Raw genomic sequence first — 15,760 nt, forward strand, 5'->3', positions numbered from 1 at the left:
TGATTTATACCATGGCTATACAAATGCCATTGACCTTCTGTGTTATGCATATACATAAAGCTTCAACACAAAAGTAGATGGATCTTGCATACCTAACACTGCTTTCAAAATAGCTAAGGAAACTCTCGGCTTTCAAGAGAAATTTTTAATTACTAATTCATTTGGATGGTTCAATACAAACATATCAATAGATTTCTATCAAGATTCATAATCATAGAATCTAAGCACTGGTAAGATTTTCCAAAATGACCTACATATTCATCACCCTATAAAGGCACAAAACATTTTGACATCAGTTGCAATTTATAAATTGTGTCATTCTACTCAGTGAATATGTCCACCGTACATGATACTGTATACTTAACAATCCTGAAGCAGTGAAAATGTAGTTTGATGGTTTTCAGGGTGACCGGGGAAAGCAACTTTTGTAATAGTGGATTTTTTTATGTATTTAAATTTACTAAGACAATCATCTCTTCCCCAATTTAGTGATACTCCAACTGGCTGAGGAACATTGAAGGCATCTTGCCATCCGCACCTTTCTGAACATTGGTAAGAAGTGGATCCAGATACCCATTCCAAGGATTTTCTTTTAGTTAAGGCTAAAAAGTCACATCACAAGCTAAATTCTTCAAACCTGTATGAGCACAAACCTGGCCTGTTCTCTTCAACAGTGGCTGCACTGAAATCACTTCATGTCTTTCATATATCTCATTTTCTTCTTAGGCATTTGCTCTGAAATCCCAATCTAGCACTTTAGACAAAATTGCTGAGCTATGAACCAGCTGTTTTTATATTTCCATGCCCTGTATTTCAGAGACTTAAAAAATTCCCAAACCAGTATTGCATGTCTTGGGTCAGAGAGCAAGTCTGCATATAAAGTAGCAATTAGCTATATTAGCAATGACTAATAACATTGAGCAGATGAACTTCACATGGAGTTGGATGGCAGAAAAATATGATATCCTGTAGACAGCCATCCTGCAAGTCTATAGAAGCTGAAAGCATTTAATCCAAGCCTGATCCCACATATATTTAATCCTAAAACCCATTTTACAGTACTGTATAATACATATCACAGTATCTAAAGCAGTAGTTGTGACAGACATGAATCTGCTATGTAATAATCTAGAAATACGGACATATAATTTTCTCAACCCCGCATGTGACCTGGTCATTAAGATAACACCATAGCCTTTCATAGCCTTTAAGGTCAGAAGGGACCATTATGATCATCTAGTCTGACCTCCTGCACAATGCAGGCCACAGAATCTCACCCACCCACTCCTGTATCAAACCCCTAAGCTATATCTGAGCTACTGAAGTCCTCAAATCGTGGTTTAAAGACTTCAAGGTGCAGAGAATCCTCCAGCAAGTGACCTGTGCCCCACGCTGCAGAGGAAGGCAAAAAAAACCCAGGGCCTCTGCCAATCTGCCCTGGAGCATTACTGGGGCTTTGCTGTACGAACTTATTTGTCCAGCTTAAGAGGGGACGGTTGGGGAAATCAACAGTAAAGCAACACATGACTAAATAAGCAGCCTCCCAAAAAAACATTTTGGCAATAAAAAGACAAGGGGATAAGCTATTAGTTTCAGAGACACCTGCTGGTGCTGGGAGCAGGGGTCCAGGCAGCAGCCTGGGACCCCCACTGGTGCTGGGGGGTGGGGGATGGTAGGCTCCCTACCCAGCTCTGCATGTCCCTGCAGTTCCTAGGCGGAGGCAAGGCCAAGAGGGCTCCGTGCACTTGCTCCCACCACAAGCTCCAGCTCCACAGCTCCCATTGGCCAGGAACAGCAGCCAACAGAAGCTGTGGGGGCAATGCCTGGGGGCAGAGGCAGCGCACAGAGCCCACTGGCCCCTCTACCTAGAAGCTGCAGGGACATACCAGCCGCTTCCAGGAAGGCCCCCCAAGGTAAGCATCACCACACACCCCAACTCCCTGCCCCAACCCTGCGTCCTCTCCCTCACCCAAACTGCCCCAGAAGCAACCAGCCCAGGGGCTGCCTGAGCTGCTCAGAGTAGCCCTGGAGCCAGCCACTTCGACCGCTGCAGAAGTCACAGAGGTCATGGAAAGTAACAGAATCAGTGACTTCCGTGACCTCCATGACTGACAGACAGCTTTAATTAGGACTAGATAAATGTTTTACAAATTTAAACAAAAAATGAATTTCTAATGTAAGAAACAAGCAAGAAGAGGGGAGGGACTGGGACCAACAAGCATAATTTATTCACAATGAAGAGTAAAAAGGGCACAGCTGTTTGTCCTTTTTCCAGATTAAATTAGCATATGAAAGAGGTGAGCAAGTCAAAGGTTCTGGGATTTTCCTTCCTGGACTTTATAATGTGTGTTGGTTCATACAAGAGTCTAGAGTTTTAAAATGCCTCTTAATTTTTTTTCTATAATCTCTAGAAAAATAAAATGTTTATACAACTATGTGTGTGGTATAGTGGATAAGGCATTGGACTGGGACTCTGGAGATCTTGGTTCCATTTCTGGTTCAACCACTGGCCTCCTGATAAGTAACTTCACATGCCTGTGCCTCAGATTCCCCATCTGTAATATGGGGAGAAGAAGCCTCATCTCGTTTGTAAAGTGCTTTGAGAGCTACTGATGAGAAGTGTTATATAAGAGGTAAGTATTATTATTCTAAGCATTTCACACACAAATAAAATATTTTGTGCCTTTATATAGTGCTCAGATCTTGAAGTCTTTACTTAGTCAATACACCCATTGACTTTAATTTACTATCTCTAGATAAAAAAAAAGACTCAGATTTCTAACACAAATGAACCACTAGCATTCATTCTAGTTAATTGTCTAAAATTTATTTTGAAGTTATGTTATTTTTAAACAACAAGCAAACACAAAGAAATTGTTTTCAGCATTTCTACTGGTAGATAGGAGATATACCATGCCAAAATCCAAAATCAGCCAGTAATACTGGGGTCAACATTTCCCAGAATTTTCCAAGATTGCCTTTATTACTGAGAATGTTAATAAAGGCAATGTCTAATACAACCAATTAATTATTGTATGTCTGCAAGGCTCTTCATACTTCTACTGAACTGAAGTCTTCTTGATTTAGTATTCATAGATGCTAACTGATGGAAAACAGTTTCCACAGAGTTTGTCTACCTAATTACCCCCAACAATAAATTTTCCATTTATTGAAATATATAAAGGCAGAAATTTACATAGAAAAACAATTAAAAGATGCTAAAACAGTTGAGCTGATTTCATTTTGTTACCATTTTTCATTACATTTAGACATCTGACAATTAGATCATGTTCAAGATACAGCAAACCCACCTGCAACTGCAAAGCTTCATGGTTCTCCAATCCTTGCACAACTGGAGAAAAACGTTCTCTGTTATTTCTCTCAGCTGCAGTCGTTATTGCTTCTAAAAGTTTGTCCAGACTGTGAGAGAGAGGGAGAGTGAAAGAGAGAGAGAGTGTGTGAGAGAGGGGAATACATAGGTAGTTTAACACAGAGCATTAGATCTTCCACATGAGGTATTAAAATAAAAGCTTCAAATGACTTCAGAATGCCAAGGCTATTTCAAAATGAAAATTCAATCACAATATCTGGGAAATCTGTTAAGAGTTTTGTTTTGTTTTTTTAATTAGTCGCCTTGGTTAAAAATCAATTGTACAAGTTCAGAGAAAAGCTTAATATTTTGCATCCTTTGTCATTTAAATACTAGTGTCACCTTTGACTGGACACCAGCATCAACACTGGATATGTACATATATTGCTTGTTATTTAGCTGTTTGCTATGACTCATCTAAACCTAAATACGTTTTTATCTACAAGACTCAGGCCCTTACCATATAATTATTTGATACGGGACCTTATCAAAAGCATTTTAAAAATTAAGAGTAAATAATTGGCTCCATTTGGTCACCTTTATCTACTCTCTCATTATTTTTTGGAAGTATTCTAACAGATTAAAAAGATATAATTTACTGCCATAAAAGCCATAATGGTTTGACCCATACGTACACAGGAGCACTTCTACCCTATTCTTACATTGCCCGTCAATTTCTCTGGAACTGAGAACTGACTCACCAGCCAATAACTCAGTGGCTCAATCATGGCAATTTTAAGTTTTGCAGCACATAGGGACTTTCCATGGTTTTCACTCACACATGGAATGCTGTATATCGCAATACAAGCAAACTATTCAACAGCTCAAACATGTCATGATCTGAATAAAGTCAAATGTGGATTATAAAGAACCATGGTCTGAAAAACTATCTTACCCCAAAATCATTTTTAGTCTCTCAGTAAATGGTGTCAGTATCAATATTTTAGTAGGAAGGGTATAATTCCAATATATAAACTATTCCAACTGACTTATCAAAACATTGATTCTGTCTATTTAAATAGATAATGCATTTCTTTTCACCTAAACTAAAAACAGTATAACAGAAGAGGAAAAGGTTACTAAAGACATTTGTAAGATAAATGACTTATCACCAGACATGAGTTTACCCCATTTTATACTATTACAGAAGAAAATAGAGTGTAACAAAATAATCTACAACATGCAAAACTAATCGGAACATTTGTAATCACCTTCTCATGCCAAAACACACAAAACAACACAGGAATAGATAAAATGGAAAACTCTAGTTATTTTCTCAAAGCCCTACATACAATAAGTAGCTCTTCAACATATTACTTACATATTTTCCTCTCCAACAATACAAATGGCAGAAAGTATTTTTACTGTTTCCGTCATCATGTTTGGTTGCTTTGGATCAATTGCTCTTGCTAATAACAAAAGGCTTCTTTCATCTCCTAGAGTTCTTTGCAACCCGTACTTTAAAAAGAGAGAGAACAATGAGTTCTTCGTGAAAAGGTTATGCTGAAGTATAATAGGTATCTCGATTAAGACGTTTCATCACTTTTTTCCCCCCATCTACATCCAATGATTGAATCTTTCATCAATACATTCAGCTAAGTAACAATAATAAATTGCTACATTTAGCATGAAACTGCAAGGTGAACACCAGTAACTGAATACTTTGCAGTTTGTTATGAGAGATTAAAAGTCACAAATCATCTAATAAAGCTCTTCATGGACATGAATCTTTGAAACAAACTTTGGTTAGATTCCACTTTAACTGGTTAACATCTGGGAACATAATTCCAATGTATTCCCTTAAATCTAGTAACTATTTTTAAGTTTGGAAATAGCAACTACGAGAAACTTCAATTACACACATACACTAGCTAATATTAAAAGAAAATAGATGTAATTTATGTCTGTGATTGAAGACAATATCTGAGTGTACTCCGACTTCATCTGTGTGTATATAAAATTAACAGCTTAAATCATTCTGTTTACCAGAATGTGAAATCTCAAAACAGGTTAAAAAACCATGTTTTTCTCAAGATGCAGAGCACCTAGAACTTGTTTTATGGTCAATGGGGGCTGTGAGTTCAGCACCTCTGAAAACTTAAACGTGTTTATCTCGCTAAGCACAGAACTAGGTGATTAACTTTGGACATCCATGCCTGAATATGATGGCTGAATGACTATATCATCTATTTTATGAATATTAAGCATTTCTCTAGTTGCTTTCATATTGTTCTGGCCTTCTATTTCTACAGTTTAAATAATAACACAAAGTTCCCTACAATCTGCTCACCAAATGTAGCTTTGACATTTCTTACAGAAAAAATATGTTCATTGTCATTCCCAAATTCATGGGTTTTTTAATATATTAAAATTTGACATTTTAGTCCAAGAAAACAGCTGATCCCATAAATTATGTATTTTGATTTCTACTACTCTACACCAACAAAGCACTCATCCAAGACTCTGGATAGCCTTTATAATATCTTAAAAACAAATCAACTCTGCCCATTACCTCTGGATCACAGTATCTTAGAAATAATGGCATCATTAATTTTAACTTCCTCTAAATAATCCCCACCATAGTTCTTTCTCCCCTTTCACCCATCTCTTAACAGGCTAGAGAAAAGAGACGAGACTTGAGGCACCCTCTTCCTGTTAATCTCCACATATTAGGAAGAAAAAATTGGGGGAGAACTTTTTTATTATTATTTCCACCCTACAGAAGTATTATGAATATTTCCCTAACAAGCAAATTAAATTTGGTCCACAGCATTCAATAAAATTGTTACTGAAACATCCTTTTAACTCACTAAAGATACATGAACTGGACACTCAAGTCTGTACTGCATCCTTATCCCCAATTCACTAATGCAGGACTTAAATATCCACTACTCTAAATTTCTCACTTTTGACAAACAAGCATGACTAAAAGAAAAGATGCAATAATGTTAAACTTCATTATTCCACTTAGCTCTTTATCAAGCAGGCAGGCATGATCAAAGCACCTAAAACTAAACAAAAATATTTCTCTTACCTTATTATTCATAAATGCTTTGAGGCACTGAATAAGCTTATGTTGATTCTTCTTGTCAATACTTTCTTGCCTTGAATGAAAAACCAACAGCATTAACTAAGGTCAAAACCTTAATAGCAGTTTCCATCTCCCACCCCAGTGTTTTGGGTTCTTACTGTTTCTTGTCCAGAAGCCTTTCCAGTACATCCAACAGAAGCCCAAGACCTTCATGTCCAAAATTGTTGACCCAGCTGTAGGAAGAGTAAAATATACATGTTAATTGATTCATTTTTTATTTAATTTGACCAAATGTTCAACTATTCTCCAATATGATGATTTGTCCCATGTTCCCAATATATTTTATAAATGACCAAGACATTAGTTCAAATCCGTTTTAATGTATTGGTATCTAACCCAGAAATTTTGGTCACTGACTCTGGCTAGCTTTGAGCATGACAAATAAAATGTCTCCAGTTATAGAACACAAATCCAGTGCTGACATTTGGAAAATTGCTTCACATATTTAACAGCACAACAAAGTAGGGAAATGCAGTTTAGATTAAATTAGTATAAGGTGGGTGGAGCAACAGGTTGAAAGGCCTTATTCAGTTATCAGTGGTTCACTGGCAAACTTGGACAACGTATCTAGTTGGGTCCCACAGGGATCTGTCTTAGGTCTGGTACTATACGGTATTTTCATTACTCTCCATTCCATTATCCAACTCATTATGCTTATAAAATCTGCAGATGATGCCAAACTGGGAGGGCCTCCTAGCACTTTGGAAAACAGGATTAGAATTCAAAATGACCTTGACAAATTAGAGAATTGGTCAGAAATTAATAAAATGAAATTCAATAAAGGTAAGAACAAAATTAGTGCTGTTAGGAAGGAAAAGACACAGGCATAACTACAAAATGGAGAATAACTAGCAAGGTGTAATACTGTAATGCTGAAAATGGATCTGGTGATTATTGTGGTTCACAAGCTGAGTAAGAGCCAACAATGTAAATGCGAAAAAGTCTAATATTTTGGGGTATAGTAGCAGGAATGTCAGATGTAAAGAAATGAGAGAATTGCCCCACTCTACTTGGCACTAGTGAGGCCTCAACTGGAGCACTGTGTCCCACTGTGGGAGTTACACTTTAGGAAAGATGGGACAAACTGAAGAGCAGTTCAGCGGAGAGCCACAAAAATTATACAAGGTTTAGAATTCTGACTTAAAAGGAAAGATTAAAAATACTGGGCATGTTTTATCTTGAGAAGAAAAAGACTGAGTGGGGACCTATTAACAGTCTTCAAGTACGTTAAGTGTTGTAATAAAAGATGCTGATCGATCGTTCTCCAGGTCCACCAATGGTAGGACCACAAGTAATCAGTTTAATGTGCAACAAAAGATGTGTAGGATAGCTACTAGGGAAAACTGTCTACCAGTAAGGACCAGGGGCAGCTCCAGGGTTTTTGCCATCCCAAGCGCCGGGAAGGGGGAAAGGAAAAAAAAAAGCCACGATCGTGATCAGCGGCAGCTCCACCGCACCACTTTCTTCTTCGGTGGCAATTCAGTGGCGGGTCCCTCGGTCCCTCTCAGAGGGAAGGACCTGCCGTCGAATTGCCGCCAAAGAGCCCGACGTGCCGCCCTTTCCCCTTGGCCGCCCCAAGCACCTACTTGCTGAGCTGGTGCCTGGAGCTGGCCCTCGTAAGGACAGTTAAGTACTGGAATAGGTTACCTAGGATGGTTGTGGACTCCTCTCATTTGAGGTTAAGGGCAGGTCCTGCTTCAGTGCAGAGAACTGGACTAGATGACCCCTCAAGATCCCTTGTTCCAGTCCTTCCTTTCTATCATTCTAAGTCACCATCACAGCAACTGCACAGGTTTGTGCTTCCTATCTTAGGCTATGTCTACATTACACAGCTTTTAGCAACAGGGATGTGTCGCTACAACCATGTCGCTAAAAGGTCCGCAGTGTAGCCCACTGTTTGTTGGCTCTCCAGCCAACAAAACACTTCCACCCACAATGGGTGGCATTAGTGTTGTTGGCAGGAGGGCGCTCCTGCTGACAAAGAGCTGTTCACACCAGAGCTTGCCATCGGCAAAACTTTTGTCTTTTGCGGGGGGGGGGGAGGGGGTGCTTTTAATGCCACTGAAAGATAAAAGTTTTGTCATTTGGTTGCCAGTGTAGACATAGCCTCAGTCTTGTCACTGAGGACAGAGTTTCCACAAGGGCTCATAACCTACAATAAGCATCAGATTTTCCAAAGAGCTCAGCTCAGCTCCCATTTAGGCACCAAAATAAGTGACCAGATTTAAAAAAATACTTGTACACATTGAGTGCTGAACTCTTACAAAAATTTGGCCATAAACCTTACAAAAACAAACTATATGCTCAATATTATTGAATATCTAGCCCTAAATGACACATCAGACATGGCCAAGAATGCAGCGTAGCAAAGATCCTTCTTTTTAGAGCTTTTTCTTCTCTTTTTTTATTTAAACAAAAACGACCACGAAAAACCCAAAGTTCTAGTTTTATCAGTTTAAACGCAAATTTTTCAAGTGCTGTAACTCCTTGGACCCAGCTTCCCACCCACAGAGCCCTCTCCAGATGGTGCAGCACTACACACCTGTTCCGAGGGGAATCCAAGAGAGTAACTACCGGTTGGTGGCTGCTGCAGTTGGCACAATAAGGCAAGACACGCAGGGAGCCTCGTCCCAGCAACTGACACATGCCAACGAGAGTGAAAGCCTGAACCCTAGTGAGTACTGGCTCCCATCTACTTCCCCTGCCCTTCAGTGTGGCCACAGGACACAGAGCTAGATCCACTCCTCCCACAAGAGTGCCAGGCATCCTCATGGGGCATCCCCTGTCTATGACCCCTACCCCTCCCATAAGTACTGGGTACCACTTCCGCATGAGAGAAACCCTCACCCTCATGGGGCACCCTCTGCCTATGACCGCTTCCCCCCCATAAATACCAGGCACCATGTACACGCAAGAGATATGAACCCTTCTTCCCTGCCCTCCAGGAGTGCTGGAGCCAGGAAGGGGCACCTGTCCATTTCCCCACCACACAGTGTTCGCAGAGCAGGGAAGAAGGTGGTATCAGCCCCTTAAGTGCTTGTGCATCTGTCATCCTCATTGCAAGGCACCACTCCCTACCATGGAGCACCCCCTCCTGTCCTCTGCTCCCTGTGAGTGCTGGGCACCCCATGAGTTCTCCAGTCCCAGAGTATCAGGCACCCTCAGCACTCCCCCCCTCCCCTTATGCAGCGCTGAAGAGCACATGGTATGGTGAGGAAAGTAGTGGCTTTGTCCTCAGTGAATCAGTGGGAGCAGGGTTGAGTGCCATTGGCAGGATTACTCCCAGTTCATTCATTCCCATCCTACTCTCCCCTTACTCCACCCCCACCCATAGTCCTTCAGCTACATTTGAAAGTTCAGGAGAACAAGCCTCGGAAAAGACACTTTGAAAAACCTGCTGAGAGTTTGCGCTACCCAGGCCTTTTGGCATTTACACTGAATCCCCTTTAATCAAAGTGGCCTGAGAGACTTAAAGCAATTCCTCTCGATATTTTAAACTACAGTACACCCTTTCATACAAAATGAATAAAATAGCACGGACTACATGGTTAACAGTGCCTTAAGACATTAATTACTTGACATGTCATGTATTAGTGGTACTGAAAAAAATTGAAAATTGATAACTAAGTCTATGTACTGTTCTTTGGCATAGCTACTGGGCTGCTATGTTAATCGCTTAGAAGACTGCATGCGTTTTTTTCCCCTAGAACATCTGTTATATCTACATTTAATGGATGAACTTTTGATTGTATACTTCTGTGGCTCTGAGAGCATTAATAAACTTTTGATTGGTTAATAACTAACTTAAGTGTCCTTACCTGAGAAATACTGTCCAATTTAAAAGCAGACCTGTGAAAAAAAGAGCTCCCAAAAAGGAGGCTATCCTAATTAAGTGCTATCATAGTATTGGCTACACCACTTAGCAAATTTAAAAATCTGGTTTGTTAGATTTCCATTTCAAAATTGAACTGGTATATCAGCTAATTAATAAAATAAACGCACACACACCATTTACACTTACATTAGCACACCTGTAATTTCCTCCCATTTCTTACTTTAAATGGTTTATCTGTCCTTTCTGAACTCCTCCCAAGGAAAACTTGTGGTGTGGCAGCAGGAAAGGACTTAGTGTCTATTACTCTATCTTCAAATACTGAAGAGCTGACAAATCCATTAGAAGCAATGATCTGAAGAAAACTCCAACCTTTTTCTTAACCCACCATGCCACAATCTGTAGCTACTGAAGTAGTGTCTAAATGTGTTGGTTCTGATTTTACATACTGTCCAATTATTTCATTTTCTGTTTTAGAAAAGAAAACTTAGCAGAAGTATACAGAAAACAAACCTGGAGGCAGTTGTAAACCTTTGCTTAAACCAAATTCACTTAAATAGCGACTAATTGCCAACTTTCAAAGCCTCCCATCTGGGTATCCTATCTACAACAGATAACTTTTCACCATTCCACCATTCCTTTTCTATTTAAACAGCATAAGGAGGTTGTTTACCAGTTCTGAGACTAATATTAAGCCAAAAAAATCCATAAGCTATTCCTGGTATTTATAGTCAACCCAACAGCAATTCCATTCATTGACAGAAGATGGAAAAATTATTTGTCAGTAAGCGTGGCAACTCAGACCCTAACAGTCCAAAACAACTTTAAAAGTAAAATACCAATGTCACTGAAAGAGCAGCAAAGAGTCCTGTGGCACCTTACAGACTAACAGACGTATTGGAGCATGAGCTTTCGTGGGTGAATACCCACTTCGTCGATCCGATGAAGTGGATATTCACCCACGAAAGCTCATGCTCCAATACGTCTATTAGTCTATAAGGTGCCACAGGACTCTTTGCTGCTTTTACAGATCCAGACTAACACAGCTACCCCTCTGATACGTCACTGAAAGTTAACTCTAAGAAGCTTGTTTTAATCACAAATTCGCAAGTTAGAATTCTATAGTTAAATGAACAGAAATCAACAGTGAATGGTAATAACAACTAGCTACAAACAATGATAAATACATAAGGAATATAATTATCACTCCAATGAAGTATTTTCTCTAAGGAATTCATAGTATTAGTATGAAAAAATGAGTAGCTGAAAATATATTCAAATTACTATGATCAAGACAACTGATTTAGAGGTAGCAAAGACAATTCCATTGCATAACACATTAACAAGCATGTGTGTTGAGAGTTTAAATAATACACCGGACTGAAAATTTACCTTAGAGAGAGTCTGTCAATACAAAACATCTGAGACAGGCTTGCTGTATTATAAGTATATATGTAGTTCTGCAATACATATCTTAATTTGAAAACTTAATAGAATTTTACAATACTGAAATGTTTTACTGGCAATTACATTGACAATCAGTTCCAAAACTATGCTTTATTGTTGCTTAAAATCCTGCATATCATAGAAAGAAAGATTAGAGGTACCAGCTCTCTAGTTATGGTAGACATAGTCTATGGTTATAGCAAAAGCTGGAATCAAGATTTCTAATTTTGATCACTCAGAAAGCTAGTATGTTGTAGGACAAAGTCTTCAGCTGTTGCTGACCAATATCAGGTTGTGCGCAGCTTGTCAAATACTCATGATCTGTTCAATAACAAACCCCTCAACTTTACAGATATTACCGAACCCAGTTTGGGGTTATGCTGCTAAACTGGTTATTAGTGCTAGACTTCAGGCAGAGGTCAACTGGGTGATGACATGGTTCTGCTGCTTGCATCTAGCTTGGGAGTGTAGAAAGTCCCCTTCCTACTCAGGCAAGGAATATATACAGCGTATACCTAGAGGGCAAGTGCCAGGATGATGCTAAAAGGGGACTGGTACTAGTGCTGAGCTGGTATTGGCTGACGGTACTCTGACTTTCAGAAACCACATTTGTGTCTGCTATTCAGAGAGCACTTAGGATTCAAAAATCACAATAACCACCACTGAATAGCCCAGCTGGTTTATGCCTCACCTGATCATACTTGATCTGATATTTGATTTATTTTGCCAGGAACAACTGAATTTTGGCCTTTGTACAACCTGCAAACTGAGAAGGCATAGCACCCCTCCAGTTCAACTAAGGAACCAGTGTTAACGGTCCAGCATTACCGAACACAGGAAACTTCCTGAAAAGAGAATATTTTTGTTCTGTCCTTATCTGTGACTTGGCAGAACTGCTCAAAAATATCTTCGACTATCAATGAAGTGGCTCCTAGGCATCCTCTTTCCCGGCTCTCTCTTAATAAGGTCACCATAGTTTACTTAGCAAAATGCACAAAATTAAGGGAAGACATCTAGATTGCAATTGATTTAACAGTCTCAAACTTCCACTGCAGACTTCTCCCCACTCAAAGAAATCTGATTCTGGATAGGGAATGAGGTAGAGTTTCTTTGCCTTCACCACATGCAAAGTCTCAATCAGCAGCCTGTTAAATACATTGATACTGAAGCTAGTATTGAAATTTGTTGTTTATTATGTGTTTCCCCATTGAGATTACGTTGGCTTTGTTCAACAAAGAACAACTTGGTGTGGTACTTCTAAGAAAGCTTTCCTCCCCCCCAATGATATATTGTCACAAATGCCACAAGTAAAAGCTGAAGATGTGTCAGTTTGATTGAGTAGAAATTGCTGACAGGGAGCCTGAGCTTCAGAATTCAGTCCCCATCTTGATTTGAAATAACTTTAAGCTGGTGACCTTTGCAATATTCACCTCTACTTCTGAGCCTTTGGAAAGCAAGAGTTATATTTAATGCTACAATCTGTGTTGAGGTTGTTTTATTTTTCCACTTCTTAGTTACTTCAAAGTAACTACATTTATTTTCATTAGTGTTAATCCTCCTATACTTGCATGTTTATAATATACAGAAAAGTGCCCAGAACCATGAATAGGTCACTCCTAAGTTTAAATCAAAATGAATTTATAACATTCAATAAGGTAGTTACAAAAGTACTTTATATGTCAGTGGACATGTTGTAGGCTTTTACTGCCAGATCAACACAGCTCAAGAGGCTTCACATTATGTTTAACTTCTGCCCTTCCACTGGTTCAACAGGTCTCACGCTTCCAGGAACATAAAAAAGTGACATCAAATTAAGACAAAGCAGCAGCTTTCTGATGTACAACCCACCTAAAAATACAAAGACTCAAAATTAAATTAAGAAATTCAATCTTGTTTTAATTAAAGTAGAGCCTAAAGGTCTCAAACAAGGATCAGGGACCTACTGTGGTAAGCACACACTCATGACAACAAAACAAAACAAAGAAAAAGACAGTGTTGCTACTAAAGGATTACAATCCAAGTTACATGGGATTAAATAAATCCTTCCACTTTTTAAAGGATGTCTTTTTGCCTCTCACTGTTTCTTTTACTTTGTTGTTTAGCCACGGTGGCTCTTTTTTGGTTCTCTTACTATGTTTTTTAATTTGAGGTATACATTTAAAGTTGAGCCTTTATTATGGTGTCTTTAAAAAGTCTCCGTGCAATTTGCAGATATTTCACTTTGGGCACTGTACCCTTTAATTGTTAAACATGCATTAAAAGAAATGAATGATATGCTCTATATGTCAAGATGTATTTGAACATTAGCAGTTACACCATAAATGAAGTAGTATCAGGGAACGTAAATCTATGAAGAGCAAGTACAGATTTCTTGGAAAAATAGTGAATAGTACAGATTTCAAGGAAAAAACACTAATACCCATGGACTCACTGCAGACTACTTTTTCGTTTCCTACTTAAAGTGCATACTCTTTGAACGTGTATTTTAGTAACATGTAGGTTAAAATATTTAACATGGTTAATTTAGATGGTTAAAATATTTAACATGGAGTTCCCCTCGCTACCCCCACCCCACTTGAGACATGCTAGAGTGTTCAATAATTCACACCTATGGATAGCGATGTCATTTTAGTATACGGTAAGAAAAACTGATAAAGTAACAAAAATACACATTTATTTTTGGTGTGTGTGTAAAAATGGTTCTCAAACATACGAGTTATCAGCTACAATCAGCGCTAGGACCTCATTTGTTGGTGGCGGTGGTGGGGTCAGAGTGATCATTGGCCAGGTCCTATCTTGGAGGTGGCAACTGTAGTAACATGGCTTGCTGAAGTCAAAGACTAACAAGTAAAATAGCAACTTAATTCCTATCCTGCTAGCATTTTGTTTAAAACAAAACAAAAAAAAAATTTTAATTTAAAGGCTTTAGAGTTTAATTCTACATATGAAACACTGTCACTAGATGGCCCTGCAGAGCTACCCAGGTTCAACAAGGCCTTAGAGGACTGACATTGCAGAATACACATCCTAGAAACATACTGAATGTGGTGGTAAAATTTCAAAGGCTCTTTAAGATTATGCAGGGGGCAGAATTTGATGCAGTAAGTGACAGGAAGCTAATGAAAGGGCTCATTTCTATTAAGTTTAATTCAATGTAACGGGAAAAGCAGAAATGATTTATGACTTGATCAACTGTGTTTTCTATAGATTGGAAGATGGAAAAGGAGAGCTGACAAGAGGTCAGAGTTAAAGGTTTCACCAACAAAGATAGGAGATAACTGAGAGGAAGCCAAGATGCTTAGAAGTGAGGATACTAAGAGAAAGGATTTCATCAACGAGATCTTGAAAAGGAGTAAGTCACAGGACAGATGGCATATGTAGGGAAGACGTGAGACAGAGTATAGTGTGTTCTGCAAATGGCTTGGTGAAGCACAAGAGGATTCCCAGGTAAACTATGAAGCTTTATTCCAGAGACAAACTCAGATGACACCAGTACATCCAGGAGGAGATTAGAGTACACAGAAGGCAAGTTCTGGGACTCATTTCTAGCAGCTGAAAGCAACGAGCAGATGAGTTGAGGAGAGATAACAGAAGAGGAGACGTCCAAGAGTATAAAACAGAGATGACAACGGAAATGGGGAAAAGAGAGGACGAAGAGCCAAAGGTGATACTGAAGGAGTACGGGAAGAGCCTACAGTTGTAGAACCCACGGGAAGACAAAGTGGCAGAAGTGGATTGTTTAATTGCCAAAAATATGAGAACCTGCTCAGGAGAAAAAAGGCAATCTTTTGAATTGGATGGGGAAAAGGCCATCTTAGTTAGATTATTTGAGGGGTGAGTAGGGCAAGAAACAATATTTAAATATTTAAAAAAATCAGGAGAGGAAAACTGGGCTGAAAAATCTAGAGGAGGCAGAAAAGTGAATTAAGAAGTAGTGGACTGGTGTAACCAAGGACAAGCTTCTTCCCCTAAGAGAGGTGACAAAATCTATCTGTAGAAGGTTGTAACTATCATAGGAGTG

General features: G+C 39.0%; 1 protein-coding gene across 12 annotated transcripts in view; it reads right to left on the minus strand.

The window, feature by feature from the left end:
- Positions 1-15,760, minus strand: part of DIAPH2 (diaphanous related formin 2) — an 827,558-nt gene that overhangs the window by 666,348 nt on the left and 145,450 nt on the right. For all 12 annotated transcript variants that reach the window (XM_039487835.1, XM_039487836.1, XM_039487834.1 and 9 more), the window contains 4 exons: positions 6,560-6,634; positions 6,405-6,474; positions 4,692-4,828; positions 3,312-3,420 (listed from right to left, as the gene is read on the minus strand). In XM_039487835.1, the coding sequence (XP_039343769.1) occupies positions 3,312-3,420; positions 4,692-4,828; positions 6,405-6,474; positions 6,560-6,634 (391 nt within the window). The remainder of the gene's footprint in view (positions 1-3,311; positions 3,421-4,691; positions 4,829-6,404; positions 6,475-6,559; positions 6,635-15,760) is intronic.

This window comes from Mauremys reevesii, linkage group 9, assembly GCF_016161935.1.
Source record: "Mauremys reevesii isolate NIE-2019 linkage group 9, ASM1616193v1, whole genome shotgun sequence".
Taxonomy (NCBI): Eukaryota; Metazoa; Chordata; order Testudines; family Geoemydidae; genus Mauremys; species Mauremys reevesii.